Here is a 19347-nt window from a genome sequence, read left to right as displayed (position 1 = left end):
ATTCCCATTTGGTTCATTACAATTTACTCAAGCCTAGTAACAGACACAGTATTTCTGACACTGGGAATACATTCCCTGAGATCCATAAATGTCCCTAGAATCAGATTAAAAAAAAAGTCTGTAAATGTGTATTCTACGTTCTTATGGAATGAATGAGATAAAAAGAAAACGGCATTAAAAAATAAAGACATTTCTTTGTAATTAATTTTGAGTTAATTTCCATAACGCGATAATTTGCTGTCTAATTAATTAATCTAATTAACGCGATAAACTGACAGCCCTAATATATATATATATATATATATATATATTATACAGATCAGTCCTCTGCCACCGCAGCATCCCAGTAGTTTAAACTGTAACCCTGTTTCACATCAAAGAGACTAAACCCGATCACATACCAGTATGTCTGGGGTTGTGAGCAAATCCTGATTGTTGTGGTCAAATTCTGTAGTGGCCGTTTCTGACTAATCTAATTTCTGTCTTTGTCAACTTTTATTAGCTTGCCATTAGGGCCATCCTTGACTAAAGGAACTCTTAGTTGACTAATATGGAATCTGCCAATTGATTAGTTGATTTAATTGACAAATCTGTAAAATGTTGTTTACCACATGCAATCATGAAGAAGGACCTTTTTAAATCTATAGCGCTGATCCTGTTTCAGGAAATAACTCATCCAGCATGGAAGAAAAAGCATAAACAATTATTAATTGATCAACAAAGTCGACCAATTAATTGACTAAGAGGAGGCAGCCCTACTTGGCATGTATGACAGACATTATTAGGCACAAGCACAGCGTTTATCATCAGTGTTTAGACAGAAAACAGTACACCGTTTGTTTTGCAGTCCGAGTACTGTGTATTTATAACCGGGAAACATTGGAATAATATTTCTAACCTTCCAGCAACACATTTGTAAACAGTATAGCTGTCTGCAACTACAACCTTTTAAGATCATAATTAAATAGATGTTTCGATACTAAAAGATCTTCCTCGGGTCATATCCTAAGTGTTTCTTCTCAGATGCACCTGCCCTCGAAGATTTTCATTCAAATGTGCAGAAGATTACTTGTCATAATCAGTACAGTTAAAAGTTTAACGTCTGAAAAGTCAGAAGGGGACAAATCCAAACTGGAAAATGTCTTATTATGAAAAGTTGAACAATTGTTCATTCCAAAACAATCCCAAAATAATGTCGCACAGCAATAACATTATCCCATCTCAATGAATAGGTTTTGGAGCCTTCAGTCCATCCCGGAGTCACAGCAACGGGAGGTCATGGGTGCTGAGGAGCTGCTGTCCGACGTCCGAGTCTCTCAGGGCGAAGAGTGTGACCCCTGATCTGTAGGCGGCGGGGATCATGACATGTGTCGACTTGACATCTGCCCCGTTCTCTTCCTCCAGAACCATCCGCCTCACTTGACCTGACATGAAGAGGGAAGATGTGACTGAACTGTCTGTGTGTGTGTGTGTGTGTGTGTGTGTGTGTGTGTGTGTGTGTGTGTGTGTGTGTGTGTGTGTGTGTGTGTGTGTGTGTGATGTGAGCGAGTGATTGAGCTGAACAATTAATCAACATATTATTGAAATCGCAATATGGCCTAATGCAATATCCAAATTGCAGGAGGCTGCAATATTTCATTAAAAACGAAATGTGTATCAAAATACCACTCTAAATGAAGTGTTGTGGTGCTGCAGATATCCTGGTCTACAAATCGTACTGTATTCCACAGATGCACGAAAACATCTGTTTGGTGTAGACCCCTGCAAAAATCGCTTTAATCACATTTTAAAACTGAACATTGAAATAATGACGCAAAAAGTACCATTCCCTATAATATTGTGAATCATATCACAATTGCAATACTGTAGAATTTCAAGATGTCTGTCATATTGCTCTAGTCAGTGAGTGAGTTGAGAGAGAGAGAGAGAGAGAGAGGACCACTCATAGAATTGCAAGATGTTTGTCATATTGCTCGAGTCTAGTGAGTGAGTGAGTGAGTGAGTGAGTGAGTGAGTGAGTGAGTGAGTGAGTGAGTGAGTGAGTGAGTGAGTGAGTGAGTGAGTGAGTGAGTGAGTGAGTGAGTGAGTGAGTGAGTGAGTGAGTGAGTGAGTGAGTGAGTGAGTGAGTGAGTGAGTGAGTGAGTGAGTGAGTGAGTGAGTGAGTGAGTGAGTGAGTGAGTGAGTGAGTGAGTGAGAGAGAGAGAGAGAGAGAGAGAGAGAGAGAGAGAGAGAGAGAGAGAGAGAGAGAGAGAGAGAGAGAGAGAGAGAGAGAGAGGACCACTCACCCTCAACATCCAAGGTCCTCCACCGTGGGTCAGACTGGCCATCTGATAGGCTGGACAGAGAACAGTTAGGCGTCAGTCTCTGCAGTACGTCCTCCCGGCGAATCAGCAACACAGATTCACTGCAGAGTCGTTGATGCACCTCCCCCTCACTCACTGGGAAAACAAACACACAACACAAGTTACACAACACATTAGATCAAGTGTTATTTTACCTGAATAGTTCTCAAATTTAGCCACGCAAGTCAACTAACGGCCCGGGGGAGTCGCTGTGTGTGTGTACGAGTATGTGTGTTACACACATGTGTAACATGTTTATGTGTGTTACACGTATGTAGCGTGTTTATGTGTGTTACACATGTGATTTGATTTGATTTTGATTCAAAATTGATTCGTGATTCATAACCCATTTGCAATTCAATATGTGCATATATTTGATCTTAGGTTGCTGTTTTGAGTTACTTTTACAATTTGACTGTGGTAGACACTTAGCTCTCAAAGACAAATCACACTGAATCAAATATAAACCTGTACTCAATGTAAACCTTGAGTAAAAATGTTTTCCATTTTAGTCCCTCAATATGAAACACAAATCATTTGAACAGAAACATGTTACTGGCGGTCTTCTGCAATAACACATTCTTGTAAATTGTGACATTGATTTTGAATCTGTACAGTTGTTAGAGAAAACCATAGTTGCATAAAGAAAACTGCTTTAACGATCCTTTCCCTACTAATCAAAGATTAGATTAATCATACAGCACAAGTACAGTACAATGAAAAGAAGTTTGGCATCCAACCAGAGTGCAAATGTAACAGAAAAGTCCAATAATAATATACAATGTACAGGTGATTTACAGATATGTAAAAAGGATTATATACAGGTACGTACAGACAGATGTAGATATATATATATATACACGGTAAGAATAAATATATTTATATATATATTAGAGGTGGGCATAGATTAATTTTTTAATACATTAATTTAATGTGACATGGCTTGACCCAATCAGTCCAATCTCTATTTCTCCTTCTTCCACCAGTCACTCAGGCAGACCAGCTTGTTTTATGTAGCGATGTCTACTTATAGTGCCTATAATATTTTTCCCGTTGGGTGCCAATGCAAATCAACTGCTCCAGTGGAGTTGCTCAGTGGCCAATGGTGTCAACTGTGGTTGTACTGGGCAGCTCCCAGGTGTGAATGGAACTGTGTGAATGTGAAGCAGGGCGTTCCTGAAAAAGAGCATCTGTGCTCAGCGAACCTACCCTGGGTAAATAAAGGTAAAAAAAAAAAAAAAATTATATAAAAAAAAAAAGAAAAAAAGAAAGAAATTAGATTAATGCGTTAATTATATTATCGCGCGATAATAGTATCACGTTAACGCAGCACGTTAACGCCGTTAACGGCCCAGCTCTAATATATATACAGTACATACAGAATTATTGTACATGCTATCATACCGAGTTATAAGGGTTATATGTAAGGGATAATGTATAGCTACGAGGTCATTGTCGCAAAATAATTGACCGACACAGAGTTTAAAATACCGAGCCGCCTCTGCGAGGTGTTTTAAACGTCAGTGAAGGTCAATTATTTTGCGACAATGATCGAGTATAGCTATACATTATCCCGCTTATTACATGGCTAACTTACTAACAATATACCTAATTCATTTTACATCGACTCGCAACACTGGTTCTGGCTCCGCTCGTCGCTCCGCCCCCTGTCATCGCCGGCAGCTTCCCCGGCAGCAGAACACCGGCAGTGTCTAATTGCACTGAAACAGTGTGTGTCAGTGGGCTTGATTGCGAACAGCTGCGCACAGCGGTCATTATTGTCCCACAGCGGTCATTATTGTCTGATAACTGACCTCTGACGCGCGCTATTGACCAATCACAAGCAAGCATTTCGGCGAATGTGAAAACGCCATGTAATAATAAGCAGGTGTATAAGTAGGTATATAGAAGGATTATATGCAAGTATATTCAGACAGATATGGATATATATATATATATGCGGTAAATATAAATGTATATATATACACAGTGTATATATAGCACTATTCTGCCCTGCAGAAGCTAACCGCAGTAACTACAATATTTTTCAAAATTTAGTTATAAGTGAAATTTAACTCTATACCTTTTATCTTGACAAAGTTTCAGAGTTCAATCTTGCTCTTTCTTAGAGGAAAAAAGGGTATAAAGAATTGCAGTAACTACAAAATCACTGGATAGTCAGAGAACTTTAAAGCCATTCTTCTCAGTTTCACCATTTGCGTAGTTACTGTGGTTAGCTTCTGCAGGGCAGTATTGTACACGCCATCATACAGAGAATCTGTAACCTTTGTGCCCCACGCCTCATAACTTACCTACGTCTAAAGGGTTGGTCATGAAAACGGCGTTGGACGCGGCCCCGAATATGAGCTGGTGATGCCAGGCGTCGGGTACCTCCTCTCCCTCAGGGACCGCCCGCTGCATGTTCATGGTGGCGACGGGCACGCCTCCCCTCCGGATCCAGCCCGCCAGCCAGGGTACCAGCGCCACCCGCCTGCGAGGGTGGAGGTGGAAGAACCGCCCTGTCACTTTCCCCGCGCTGGCCTGATCCGCCCCGGCTATCAGCTGCGAATGAGTGGCACCTGTACGGGGGGGGGGGGGAGTCGGATAAGATATAAGATATCTAATAAGATAAGATGAATAATCTCAAAGGTTTTATTGTCCCTGGCATTTCTGCAACATTAGATAGGTCAGTGAGCTGAGAGGTCATGGGGAGGGAGGAGGTTGATGACGGGTAATAAAGGTCTCAGGCTGGATTGTTGGTGGAGACACACAAGTATCTGGAAACTGTGCTTCGACACAATTACAGATGTCGTATGTAAGAAGGGTCAACAACACTTGTTCTGCCTGAGGAAACAGGTCTTTCATTGTTGACAAGAGACACTAATGACACGTTTTACAAATCTTTTACTCTGCCAGTATTAGGGTTGGGTACCGAACAATAACAATGTTGAAATTGAGAAGTTTGGACTTTTTACAACTAAAAAGAATGTCTGTTTTCTTTTTTTTAAAGGTGCTATAGATTAAAAAAATGATGTCGAATAATCCTTATTTTTTTTAAGAATACACCCACAGAGCCTTTAGAAAGGTACAACTGAAATACAAATATTGTTATTAGAGAGAGTCAAGTGTCACTGGGGCGACAGTGGCTCGGGAGGTAGAGCAGTCGTCTGGTAATCTGGAGGTTCCCGGTTTGATTCCTGCTCCTCCCGGGCAGAGTGTCGAAGTGTCCTTGAGCAAGACACTTAAACCCTAATTGCTCCCGACGAGCAGGTTGGCACCTTGCATGGTTGCCTCTGCCATCGGTGTGTGAATGTGTGAGTGAATGGGTAAGATGTGAGGAACAAATTGTAACGCGCTTTGGATAAAAGCTGCTATATAAATGCAGCCATTTACCATTTACCAAGTACCAAAAAAAAGTACGGTTATCGATTCCCAGGTACCGGTTCAAATGTGAACGTACCCAATCCTAGTCAGTATTGTGTTTTCCATGATTTGTTGTTTTGGAAATCCAAGTGTGAAAAGTAAGAATGCTCTTAGTCGTATTGAGAATCACTGCAGCAAGGTATCTTTTGCTTTTCTACATGTTTGATTGTTCATTTGTTGCTCGTTTTTGTTCTAGTTGTTTTGTTTTGAATTTGTTTAAATTTGCACTTTAGTGCAAGTAATGGTTGTATGCGCCGACCATCAAATTTACTTTATTTAATTGGATAGGGGGCAGGTATTAATAAGAATGTATTCTTCTTCCTGCTCCTTTTCGCTTATGGGTGTATTTGATTATAATAACTAAATGAATTATAGGAATTTGTAATGTACTGTAATACACTACCATGTGCGAAACAAAATAAAATGAAGGTTAAAAAACCCAGGGCATGCTTCCACTACACTCATATTATAGGAGTCAGACAGGCTGGTCTGAGACCAGCCCTGCAGAAAGCCCAGGCCACCCTTCCACTACACTCATATTATAGGAGTCAGACAGGCTGGTCTGAGACCAGCCCTGCAGAAAGCCCAGGGCATCCTTCCACTACACTCATATTATAGGAGTCAGACAGGCTGGTCAGCCCTGCAGAAAGACCAGGGCATCCTTCCACTACACTCTTATTATAGGAGTCAGACAGGCTGGTCTGAGACCAGCCCTGCAGAAAGCCCAGGGCATCCTTCCACTACACTCATATTATAGGAGTCAGACAGGCTGGTCTGAGCCCTGCAGAAAGGCCAGGGCATCCTTCCACTACACTCATATTATAGGAGTCAGACACCAACCCTGCAGAAAGCCCAGGCCATCCTTTTTTATGTTGACCACCCACTACACTCTAGAGCAGGGATCATCAATTACATTTGTCCAAGTGCCAGACGTTTTAGCCCATTATTGTTTAATATTTAAATGTTCTTACTAAATTAATGTTATTTTATATTAGCCAATATTTGTGTGAACAGACTCCTAACACCTATACTGCAGTCAGCCATCAGGGGGCAATATATGTTTTGATTTAACCTTTGGTGAGCTGTCTTGCTGTCAATGGTTTTAACGCTATTATGCAGTGTCCTGATTGGTGGAAAACACTTGCAGGAAGAAAATCCTTTTGAATTGTTTGTCAGGCAAGTAAAAATGTCACTCTCAAAGAGCCTAAGGTTGATGAAAATTGACATTGTACCCATTCTTGCATGGGATACAGCATAAGTCAGTCAAGTCAAGTCATTTATTTATAAAGCACGTTTAAAACTCAAGAGCCAACAAAAGTGCTGTACAGTCAAAGCATACAAATTCATAATACAAAAATACAAAAAGGCACAGCAGGACAAGACAGTACAATCAGAGAATAAGACAACAGTAAGCCAACACACGGATAGAGTAGCACAAAGTACAATATAGCACACAAGGGACAGAAGAACACAAGAACAGATACAGGGGGGGCGGGGCAAGATACAATTGCATGGGAGTGTGTGAGTTAGGGTGTGGGAAAATCAGGGTTTATTGAAGGCTAGGGAGTAAAAGTATGTTTTTAGTTGGGGTGTAAATTTCTCCAGCGAGGGGGCAGTTCTGTTTCCAGGGGTAGCTGCATTCCATTCCATAAAAGACTGGAATTTGTTTAAGCTTCATTTGTCTTAAGCATGCACCCCAGGCCACGTCTATGCCTTCTACAACGCTGTTTGGTTTCCGGGTTCCTCTGATTGGCCGCTGACCTATGCTAGCACGCCCCCCTTTACACTCTCGCGCTGTGAAGCGCCAGCGGGGCGATGCGGTGGTTTCTCCCCGACTTCCGTGTGCCGCGCTGCCGCCGGCTTGACTCGGTCCAGCTCCAGCAGCAGCGGCCGTCTTCCGCCGCCTGCGGTATCCTCCCTCCGAGGCGGCTCGTTCTTATTAATCCCCCATTGTTCAGGTCGACATGCTCGCACAAACACCCGTTGGAGGAGTAGTGGGGGAGAAGAAGAGGGATATTTTTAAATAGCAAGAATTATCGACTGGCAACTCTGTGCTCGTGAATGAATGAAAACTTTATTTAACAGATTGCAGAATGGGTACAATACAGTACGGCTCAATACACACAATTGTTAACACTTTGATTGCCTAAGGCTAAATTCATGATATACCATCCGTTGCCAGCTCTATTTAACATGGAGAAGTTCCCCTTCTTTGCAGGGCTATAACTTTTTAAATTCTATTGCTAGATTGCCATTATTAGGGCCCATTCAAGGTCCTATATGTATTGTTCATTGTGTAGCAACGTTAAACTTTTTCATTCACATATTCATAGTAAAATATGGTCTAAAGTATAAGTATGTTTTCATCTCTTTCTGCAGCTTTCTCCAGAACGTGATTTATAGCCCCAAATGCATTATATTGATGATGAAATACAGTTTGGTAGGAATCTGTGCGAGATCAAAAATTTCAATTGGACGTACTTCTAGAAGTTTCTACGTATCATCTGATGATGACCGGATGGGCGGGGGATCGTTTATAAATCCGTGGGCAGCGTTATATCATTCATCTAGTGTGGGTGATATGATCATCAGAGCAGTTTATATCGAACACGTTTAAAACTAACGCTGAATCTTACCGTATCTTCCTCGCGCCGTTGGACGATGAGCGTGGAACTGAAATATTCCTATTATGGGATGTAGAAATACGCGATCTATTTCCAGGTTGTATAATAGTATATACGTCCAAATCATGTTGTTTATCGAGTTATTGGCAACGGATCGCTATGTATTGTGTCGAGATCGAGTCCCGGGACCTATAGAGAGTGCCCGGAAGTAATATGGACGATCACCACTTCATCCACATGACTTCCTGTTTGGCGCTTCTGCCGATCGGCCACCAGATGGCGCTCTTGAACCGCTAGAGGGTTGAGAGGAGGCCAGCACTGTGTCTCAGGGCTGCGGAGGAAAAATATGATTTCGATCACAGATTTTTGAAATATTGATATTAAAGACGAGTTAGGGCGTCTGCGGCAACTTTAGCATGGCTAGGAAAGACGCCTAAACACGTTTTCGGCACTTAAAGTGTTAAGGGGATGCAGACCACAGGAAGACGTTTGTCTTGTTTACATCAGGGTGACGGTCCCCCTGTTTACATCAGGGTGCAGCTGCAGCTGCTGGTACTGTATGGAGAGAGAGAGGCACACAACAACAGACAGACAGCCGGTTTCAATCACTGAGCTGTCTGTCTGTTGTTGTGTGCCTCTCTCTCTCCATACAGTACCAGCAGCTACAGGTATGACGAGCACAGAGTTGCCAGTCGATAATTCTTGCTATTTAAAAATATTCCTCTTCTTCTCCCCCACTACTCCTCCAACGGGTGTTTGTGCAAGCATGTCGACCTGAACAATGGGGGATAATAATAAGAACGAGCCGCCTCGGAGGGAGGATACCGCAGGCGGCGGAAGACGGCCGCTGCTGCTGGAGCTGGACCGAGTCAAGCCGGCGGCAGGGCGGCACACGGAAGCCGGGGAGAAACCACCGCATCGCCCCGCTGGCGCTTCACAGCGCGAGAGTGTAAAGGGGGGCGTGCTAGCATAGGTCAGCGGCCAATCAGAGGAACCCGGAAACCAAACAGCGTTGTAGAAGGCATAGACGCCCCCAGGCCATTGCTATTTTCTCGCCATTTTCCTATAGATACCTAACACAGTGCGACATCTAGTGGCTGAATGTTATCTATGGCACCTTTAATTTTTGTATTTTTCTTTGTGCTGTCTGTTGCTGTGTTGCTCAAGTACTACTCCCGAAATTCCCCAAGGGGATCAATAAAGGAATATCTTATATGATCTTATATTTTACATCCCTTCGTCATAGGAAAAGAGCAATTACGGTAACGTAACGCGTCACCCCTCCCCAACAACACCGGTGAGCAGCGCAGTTTACCGGCTTCGCTCCGGGAGAGCAGGTAGTCGGGCAGCGGCGACTCGGTCCTCCTCAGGCGCGTCTGGACACAGCGGTCTGCCACTTCTGGGGCCACGGCCACCCCGAGAGCCTGGAGCACGTCCACCACCGCCGTGGCCCCGCACGCAGATGCCCCGATCTGCTGCGTCTGCCTCTCCAGCGCCTCCTGGATGGACCACAACATGGCCCCCGGCAGCCCCACCTCCCCATCACCCCCGCCTGGCTGCTGCTGCTCACACGCACCCTCCATCACAGTGGTCACCTGAAATAGAGAGAGGACCAGATGTTTTTTTTTATGTTGATAATACCGGGAATACTGGCTACTTTGTGCCAGTAGCCATCATCAGCCATCACCAGGCTCCACAACCGTGGGCAAGGACTGCTGGTGCAGTGTGTTACTAGTTATGGACCATATACGATCATCACTATTACTACTGACTGATTGTATCCAGCCATTCACTACTGTTATCACTATCAGCATTGTTACTTTGTTCTATTATTATTATTATTATTATTATTATTATTATTATTATTATTATTATTATTATTATTATTATTATTATTATTATTATTATTATTATATATTATTACATATTCTACCTGTACCCCCCGCCCCCCCCCCCCCCTCATGCTGCTATGACACTTGAAATTACTTGAATAATATGATCTTGGTCGGACACCATCTGCTAGTGTCATGATGATTAATTATTGTACGAGGTAGTACATTACAATCGGCACTGTGTCTCAGTCTTCACAATTATATTGCATGTGCACTCTGTGGGTTTGGAGAATTCAAAACACCACCGAAAGAAATTACGTGTATTTCACTGCCCACGTTGCTAGCCTAAACGTTACTGCTGAGTGCAGGCTAAAGAAGAGCAATCATCTGTTCTTACTTGCTGTTGTTTTTGCGTTACATTCTCAAAGTGGAAGCTTCCGTCGACAACAGAGGTACTGCGCATGCTCAAGCTGTGATTTCTTCGACGCCTCCTTGACATGCGGGTACAGCGCAGTGCTGCCGCCCGCTGGAAAAACGAGCGCATTGCTACAAGTATTCGTCAGAACTGGGTGGGCGTGAGTGTAGTACTGTAGCCGCCCTAGATATGACTTTCACTTCTCACTATTGATCGGTGTACGCGAGGAAGGAGGAACTATGGTAAACTGGTATGTCGGCTATCTGCCCCAATAATTCATTATTAAACCTAACAATTGTGTGTATTGAGCTGTACTATGCCCTATCCTATGCCATAAATGTCATGTATGTTGTGTATGTCATAAATGTCACTATGAATTGAAAATGGGGGACCCTGATGTAAACAAGACAAACGTGTTTCTCTGGTCTGCATCCCCTTAACAATTGTGTGTATTGAGCCGTACTGTATTGTACCCATTCTGCAATCTGTTAAATAAAGTTTTCATTCATTCATTCATTCATTCATTCATTCATTCATTCATTCATTCATTCATTCATTCATTCATTCATTCATTCATTCATTCATTCATCATTCATTCATTCATACTGTATTGTACCCATTCTGCAATCTGTTAATAAAGTTTTCTATCAATCAATCAAACCGACCTGACATTTGTCTTGAACAGGTTTATGAGAGTCATGTGGACAACATGTGGACTGGCCTGCGTGTTCTCGACAGGTAATAAAAGTCTCATAAAGTTAAAATCAATCAATATCACGGTCACCTTATCTGCATTAACACTATTGCATACGTCTCTGTCGGGCAGATAGACTTTGAAAATGCTTCACTAGGCCTAAAGTGTACATGATAGCATACAATGCTTTATGTACCGTATATTTGTATTTACCGTATAATTATACAATTATTATCTGTCTGTATATAATGCTTTTCACATGTACATAAAGCACTATAGTACTCATTTATATTTGTTATACCTAGTTTAATCACCTGTACACTGTATACTATTGCACTTTACTGTTACATTTGCAATCTGGTTAGATGCCAATTGCCAAACAATTTTTCATTGTAGGCCTACTGTACTTGTGATGACAATGGGGGACCCTGATGTAAACAAGACGAAAGTCTTTCTCTGGCCTGCATCCCCTTAACAATTGTGTGTATTGAGCTGTACTATATTGTACCCATTCTGCAATCTGTTAATAACATTTTCAATCAATCAATCAATCAATCAATCAATCAATCAATCAATCAATCAATCAATCAATCAATCAATCAATCAAACAATATATTTGAATCTAATCTTGAATCTAAACTAATCAAACATGAGACAAAACAGATATGCTATTTACATTCACATTTACATTTTGTCATTTAGCTGACGCTTTTATCCAAAGCGACTTACAAGTTTTGTACGACAAGTCATCAGGAAGGGTACAACTCTATCAGCTGAGTAACAATGTTCATTTAAGTGTTGAGGCAAGTGCATGACAGTAAGGTTACTTAGGGTTTTTTATTTTTTTTAATTTCAGGTATTGATTGAAGAAGTGTGTCTTTAGTCGACGGCGAAAGATTGGTCGGGGTTCGGCTGTCCTAACTGTGGTGGGAAGTTTGTTCCACCATTGTGGAGCGAGGACCGAGAATAGGCGGCTTCTCTTTGATGACCCTCCCGGAGCTCGGATAGGGGTGGGTCTAGTTAGTATAAGCCATCCTAGGTTGTCAAAGTGGGCAGGGGTGAGGTGGGTTCTAGGAGTAAGGTCAAGCAGTAGTCTGACCAGTTTGTTTTGAGATGTTTGTAATTTTGTTTTTAGCGCCTTTGAGGTGCTTTGGTACCATGCGGTGCAAGCATAGTCGTAGTACCCTTGAATGAGTGCTCCTGCCCCAGAGTCTTCAGGGTATTCTTGTTTACCAGTGAGGAGATCCGGTACAAGAATCGTGTTTGTTGGTTGACTTTTTTTTATTACATTGGATGCCATTTTGTCACAGGAAAGATTTGCCTCTAGGATGGAACCCAGGTAGGTAATATCTTCTTTCCTTGTGACAATATTGTCACCCACTGTAACTGAGAAGCCGTCGGTCTTGCTGAGTTTGTTATTTGAACCGAAGAGAATGGACTCTGTTTTGCCCATGTGTAATGATAGTTTGTTATCAGCGAGCCATATGCTTAAGCGAGACACTAATTGCTCCTGGCACGGTGAGCAGGTTGGCGCCTTGCATGGCTGCCTCTGCCGTCAGCGTGTGTGTGTGTGTGTGTGTGTGTGTGTGTGTGTGTGTGTGTGTGTGTGACTGAATGGGTGAAGGTGAGCCACAAGTTGTAAATCACTTTGAGTGGTTGGAAGACTAGATGATAAGAACCAAGAAGAGATATACTACACGACCAAGGTACCCATGTACATGTCAAAATACTTCCCAAAGGTCAGTGAATACCACGATCACAACACCAGAGGGAGCTCCACAAATCATGTTAAACCCAGATTCGGCTCAAACAAGGGACTAAACACGTTTAGCAATTATGCCACATCAATGTGGAACGCCCTACCCAAAGCTGTAAAGGAATGTGAATTACTACCCACTTTCAAAACCACTCTCAAGGAACACCTACGGGAGACTGCAATTCGAAACTGGCCCCTGTAAATGTCCTAACCCAACCCCCTCCAATGTACAGTAATTTACCTAGTATGGTTTGTCAATATTCCAATGTACAGTTTTGCCTGTTTGTACAGTGTTCCCCCCCAATGTACAGTTTTGCTTGTTTGTACAGTGTTCCCCCCCCCAACCCCCTCCAATGTAAATTACCTAGTATGATTGTCAATATCCCAATGTACAGTTTAGCTTGTTTGTACAGTGTTCCCCCCCCCAACCCCTCCCTACCCAACCCCCCCCACACAACCCCACCCAACCTCCTCCAATGTACAGTTCTTACGTCAAATGTATATACTCCCTTTTCTGGACTCTTTTTGTATCACAAACAGTACTGTATTTGCAAATCTGGTATGTCATAAATGTATAGATGTAGCAGTACTGTCTATCTGTATGTCATATATGTCCTGATGAATTGAAAATGGGGGACCCTGATGTAAACAAGACGAAAGTCTTTCTCTGGTCTGCATCCCCTTAACAATTGTGTGTATTGAGCTGTACTGTATTGTACCTATTCTGCAATCTGTTAATAAAGTTTTCAATCAATCAATCAATCAATCAAGGGGAACATTTACTTGGAACATCAGTGCTGCATCATTCTGCGATAACAGTGTAAATAAAGAAGAAAAAATATATATACAATCATTCATGCATTCATTCAGTTAGTAAAAAGGACTTCAGACAAATATGACAATACATAGAGACGTGCAACCATAATACACAAGTAGGTAAACTCATTTAAAAAGCTTCAAAAAGCTTCATATTGCACCCTGCCCTAATTAAATTATAAAAGATTAACTTGGACAAGAAAGAGGCTGTTAGGTGGCACCTCAAAGGAATCAACCTCTAGTATTATTTAGGAGAGTGATGGATGTAGGAAGGAAGGAGAGCTTGTAGCGGTTTCTCTTATACCTACTTGCTCTGAACCGTCTCCCTGAGGGAAGAACTTCATATTCGGGATAAAGAATATGAGAAGGGTCCTGTAAGATTCTCTGTGCCTGGCTGACCACTACTTTCTCGAAGATAGATTGGAGTGACGGATACTTGGTGTTTCCAGTCACCTTCATCGGTACTTGACCTGGCATAGGCTACCATGCAGCGAGGGGAATGGCTCCCTCCTACCTCCGGTCAATAGTCTCTAACTACAAGGCCTCAAGACCATTGCACTTTGCATCTTCTGGCCATCTCAGATCCACTCCTATCCGAGCTCCGGGGGGGGGGGGGGGGGGGGGGTCGTTGAAGCGAAGCAGGCTATTCTCGGTCCTCGCTCCATGATGGTGGAACAAACTTCCCACCACAGTCAGGACAGCTGAAACCCGCCCAATAGAAATACCACTATCTACTATGTACTATCCTTATACTACTACCTATCATGTCTATACTACTACAGTATGCACTCAGAGTGTAACACTCAAGTCCAACACTATTTGACGAACAATACCGCTTACCCTTAGCAGCCAAAGGTGTACCCTTCCTGCTGACCTGATGTACACAATTTGCAAGTCACTTTGGATCAAAGCGTCAGCTAAATGACTAAATGTAAATGTGATGTAAATGACCTTTGCCCCGCAGAAACCACCTACGTCGGACGTGACGCTCTTCTGCCGTTCTCTTGCCCCTCTGGCAAAGATCCCACCCTGACCTGGGAGAAGGACGGGGATGAGAGGATACCAGTGATGACGTTCACCGCCGGAAAAATGCTGCCTTCCCGTCACTACGAGAACAGGACTCTGCTCTTCCTGAATGAGGATAAAGAGAACTGCTCTCTCCTCTTGACCGGTGTCTCTCTATCAGACCAAGGAAGGTACAAATACAGCTACAAGACTCGCCGCTTTATCTACGGATACGTCGATCTCTCTGTCCTTGGTGAGTAATACGGTACCTCCTCCACAAGGGGGGCGGTGTAACGATTCTCCAAATCTGTAATTTGATTTGACTTTAGATATTAAAGGTGCTATAGATAACATTCAGCCACTAGATGTCACAACAGAGCACCAGCACGTCATTTATCCAATCAGGTGCATTCCATGTGGGGAAATGAGAAATAGGAGGGGATAGATGCCTGCAACATGTAAACAACTAAATTAATTTTGGAACTGCCAACATTTAAAAAATAATAGATTCATTAATCAATATTTATTTTTCTGGAAGAGCAATACTTTTTATTCTGCACCTTTCTAAAGGCTCTGTGGATATATTATTATTTTAATTATTACTCTAAACTAAAATGTTAAAAAAAATTCACACCTCTAAGGTCACAATCTGATTCGATTACAATTATTATTGTCCCACATTTACTATCATTGACTGCTAGACTATCATCAATTCCTCCATGGAATACTGTATATTACAGTATGGCATAAGAAGAAATTGGCTAAAAGATGTTTATCAGTTTGAAATATCCACATGTCCTGCATTATTACCAGATCAATATTTTCATCACTACTCTGCATGAGCTCTTACCAGAGATCCCGACTCCACACTTGAACTCACAAATTGAATGACTGGCGACAAGCCGGGACGCGGGTAAACTCTGGAACTCTGGGACTCTGACTGCGGAGCACACGGAGAGCTTGAGAACTGCTTGTTGAGCTACTTGAGTTGTTGAAATTACATTGTGTGAGTATGCACACAAATATTTTAAATATACTGTATAGATTGAGCCATTTGTGTGTTCAGACACATGCTCGGCCGTGCACGTTCAGGGCTCCACATTTGTACAATTCCAGTTCAAAACATCACAGCCCTCCTTGTTATTGTAAGACAATGATGATCTGTCTAGTTTGGTGCAAATTGGACAACACGTCACTTCTTGTTTTGTTGTCGTTTTTCCAAAAATTCTATTGGATCCGGCGGTCATATGGTTATCTAAAATAAATCAGGGGTTCCCAAACTTTTCAGGCTGCGACCCCGAAATAACGGTGTCAGAGAGCCGCGAACCCACTATTATATATATTTTTTATAATATTAATTTTTATTATTTTTTTATAAATGGAAATGTATCGTTGAAACATGCAAACGTTCAAACGCACACACACTAATAAGCATTGGAGGCTTTTAACCAGGGCCGGACTGGGGAAATCATTCAGGCCAGGAAATATAGTGCAAAATATAGCCCCAGTCAGGCCACTTTTTAAGCAGGGGGTCTGGGGGTCCCCCACCAGGACATTTTTTGTTACAAAGACTTCATTTCCTGCATTCTGGTGCAGGATTTTTTTTATTTGTACCCTTTAAATGCCAGTGTTTGTGATGGCATCACAAATTATTGTTAAAAAACAGGCTAGCATATGTATGATTAGCAACAACACAGATTTCTATGGATTTTCAGTTTTTTTGTAATTGAAAAAAATACAATCTTTTATTGAACTTCAGCCCTGATCATAACACCACATATTCATTTTATAATTCTAACCCTTTAAATGCCAGTGTGTGTGATGGCATATATTTGCAATATATCAAGTGCAAAGTAGATTTGTCTGGGGGGGATTATTACAGGCTAGCATGTGTCAATGATTAGCAGTTTTTTGTAAGGGTCCCGCCTCCACCAATCACATGCGGCTCCCTTTGTGTGTGTGTGAGAGAGAGAGAGAGAGAGAGAGAGAGAGAGAGAGAGAGAGAGAGAGAGAGAGAGAGAGAGAGAGAGAGAGAGAGAGAGAGAGATAGTTCTCCAACTTGTGTGAGTTGCAGTGATATCCTGGTTGTTCCTCACCTAGGTTATCTAACTATTGCGCTGGTGCAACTAGAAACACTGGCCTGGCCTGCTTCTAAGTTCAGTGGCCTGACTGCGGCGACCCCGACTTTGAGAACCCCTGATCTAAATGACACATTGATTGATTGATTGAAAACTTTATTAAGATTGCAGAATGGGTACAATACAGTACGGCTCAATACACACAATTATTAAGGGGATGCAGACCAGAGAAAGACTTTTGTCTTGTTTACATCAGGGTCCCCCATTTAGTAGTTTAGAAAGTTGAAAGGTGTATCCAGATGCCACTCAGTAAGTCCTCTACTGGGCGTGTGAAAGGTCACGGGAAAAGATTCCCATTCAATCTATTCAGCGCCGTCCTGATACTAACTTGATGATATATCTTTGTTTGTTTTCCGTAAGATACGTCTAAGCTGCACTCATCAGAGGAGCCTCCAGCAAACTCACGGTCATGGTCGATTGCTGTTGCTGTATGTATACTTCTTACGGTCGGTGTGATAGTGATCCTTGTATTCACAAGACGGCGGCATCATCACAGGACAACGGTATGCCCCTATTTTCTCAAACCCTTTATCAAAATCACACAAAGTTCACTTGTAGAGTCTTTGATCATTGCGCTTGACTCCTCTTTCATAGTGTTCCTGTTGGGCTCACACACACACACACACACACACACACACACACACACACACACACACACACACACACACACACACACACACACACACACACACACACACACACACACACACACACACACACACACACACACACACACACACACACACACACACACACACACACACACACACACACACACACACACACGCACATGCACACACTGTAACGTGTCTGGCTGTGTGACGTTAAATTGTTAGCATTAAAGAATTGCACCAGGATAGCTTAGAGCTACTCTCAGACATTGTCGCTTTTGGGACTTCACACACACCCATTTATTATCAAAACACACTGTTAGGCTTATGACTATACGATGCCTGGTCATGCGGCTCTATATTCTCTCAACATACATGTAGATATACATATATATTTACAGACACAAGCCACATTGTTACTAGAGAAGACAAGTTAACGTTGTGCCGGACGGCAGGTAGACAGGAAGTGAAGTAGTCTGTAGCTTTCAGTGACCAGCAGCCATCATCATCATCGTTAGAACGTTCAATTCTCAAAATCTCATCTGTGAAATTGTTCACCTGAAAGGGCGAAAGACTTCCACAGTACTGGGAGATCTGGTGAAGGAAGTAGCATTATACAGTACTGGGAGATCTGGAAGTAGTATTATACAGTACTGGGAGATCTGGAAGTAGTATTATACAGTACTGGGAGATCTGGAAGTAGTATTATACAGTACTGGGAGATCTGGTGAAGGAAGTAGTATTATACAGAACAAGCGAAAAGATCTTATCCTAAAACACGGCGTCACGGAACGCCTCCATACTAGGCGCTCCAACTATTCCTTGAAAGAAAGCTTGACTGCTGCTTAGATGTTGTTTCTTTATTTAAATTTTTTTTATATATTTTATTTTACATTTTTCAGAACATTGTACAAACATGACAAACAGTATACCAACATGACATACAAACACACTCAGACAGTGAAAGTAAAAAATAATAATAATAACAAATTTTTTACATTTGCTATTACAACACGGTTACCAGCCATACATGACTGAGAAATATTGTGTTTGGGGTCCCTCATAGGGGGACTGTGAGATCAGACGGGCGAATCAGCTGCCGCCTCTAGATGTTGTTTCTTTATTAACAGCGACACTGAAAAGGACAATACCAGTGTTTTTGACATAAGTCCCAAGTCATTCTTGCCTTGATAGAAAGGTGAAGCCAGTAATTCTTTTTCACGCTCTTTTGAATTCGGTGGGTACTTTTTGCCGATTCACCACTAGGGTTGCCAAGGTGATGTGGAATCTCCCATGATTAATCAAATGACAACACCTCAGATGTGAGCATGGCATTTTAGTCAACTGTGATGACCTTCTCAGGTTCATGTGGTGTTTAAGACATATATCTTCAGATACGCTGGAAGCCCCTGTCGGCAGAAAACAGCTACCACATGTTGCAGTAGCCTACTGGTAAAGAAATATGAAAAAAAAGATTTCTGTCTTAGCTTTTTTGTGTTCTGAATGGATAAATGACCGTCACCGCACTTAAAGTAGGAAACAGTCAGGAACCACAGAACAACAGTATGAGTCACAAACAGTTCTCGAGATAGGACAGACACACGCTATGGCGCCACCATCTGGCCAAATGGTACCATATTCGACACTGCACTCCCTTGGGTCCTCGGCAATAAACCTGCTGAGCGTGACGC

General features: G+C 42.3%; 1 protein-coding gene across 1 annotated transcript in view; it reads right to left on the bottom strand.

Moving 5' to 3' along the window:
• Positions 1–844: 844 nt before the first annotated feature.
• LOC311226113 (uncharacterized protein) overlaps positions 845–19347 on the bottom strand; it is a gene marked incomplete at its 5' end in the record, with an annotated part of 53966 nt that continues 35463 nt past the window's right edge. The window contains 7 exons of the mRNA XM_084311488.1: positions 845–1424; positions 2286–2438; positions 4655–4921; positions 9705–9984; positions 10619–10747; positions 14878–14936; positions 15758–15847. Of these exons, the coding sequence (XP_084167614.1) occupies positions 1261–1424; positions 2286–2438; positions 4655–4921; positions 9705–9984; positions 10619–10747; positions 14878–14936; positions 15758–15847 (1142 nt within the window). The 3' untranslated portion in view covers positions 845–1260. The remainder of the gene's footprint in view (positions 1425–2285; positions 2439–4654; positions 4922–9704; positions 9985–10618; positions 10748–14877; positions 14937–15757; positions 15848–19347) is intronic.

This window comes from Notolepis coatsorum (genome assembly GCF_963971535.1).
Source record: "Notolepis coatsorum genome assembly, chromosome: 1".
NCBI classification, from domain to species: domain Eukaryota; kingdom Metazoa; phylum Chordata; class Actinopteri; order Aulopiformes; family Paralepididae; genus Notolepis; species Notolepis coatsorum.
The sequence above is the reverse complement of the archived record's forward strand: the minus strand, read 5'-3'. Positions and strand labels throughout refer to the sequence as shown.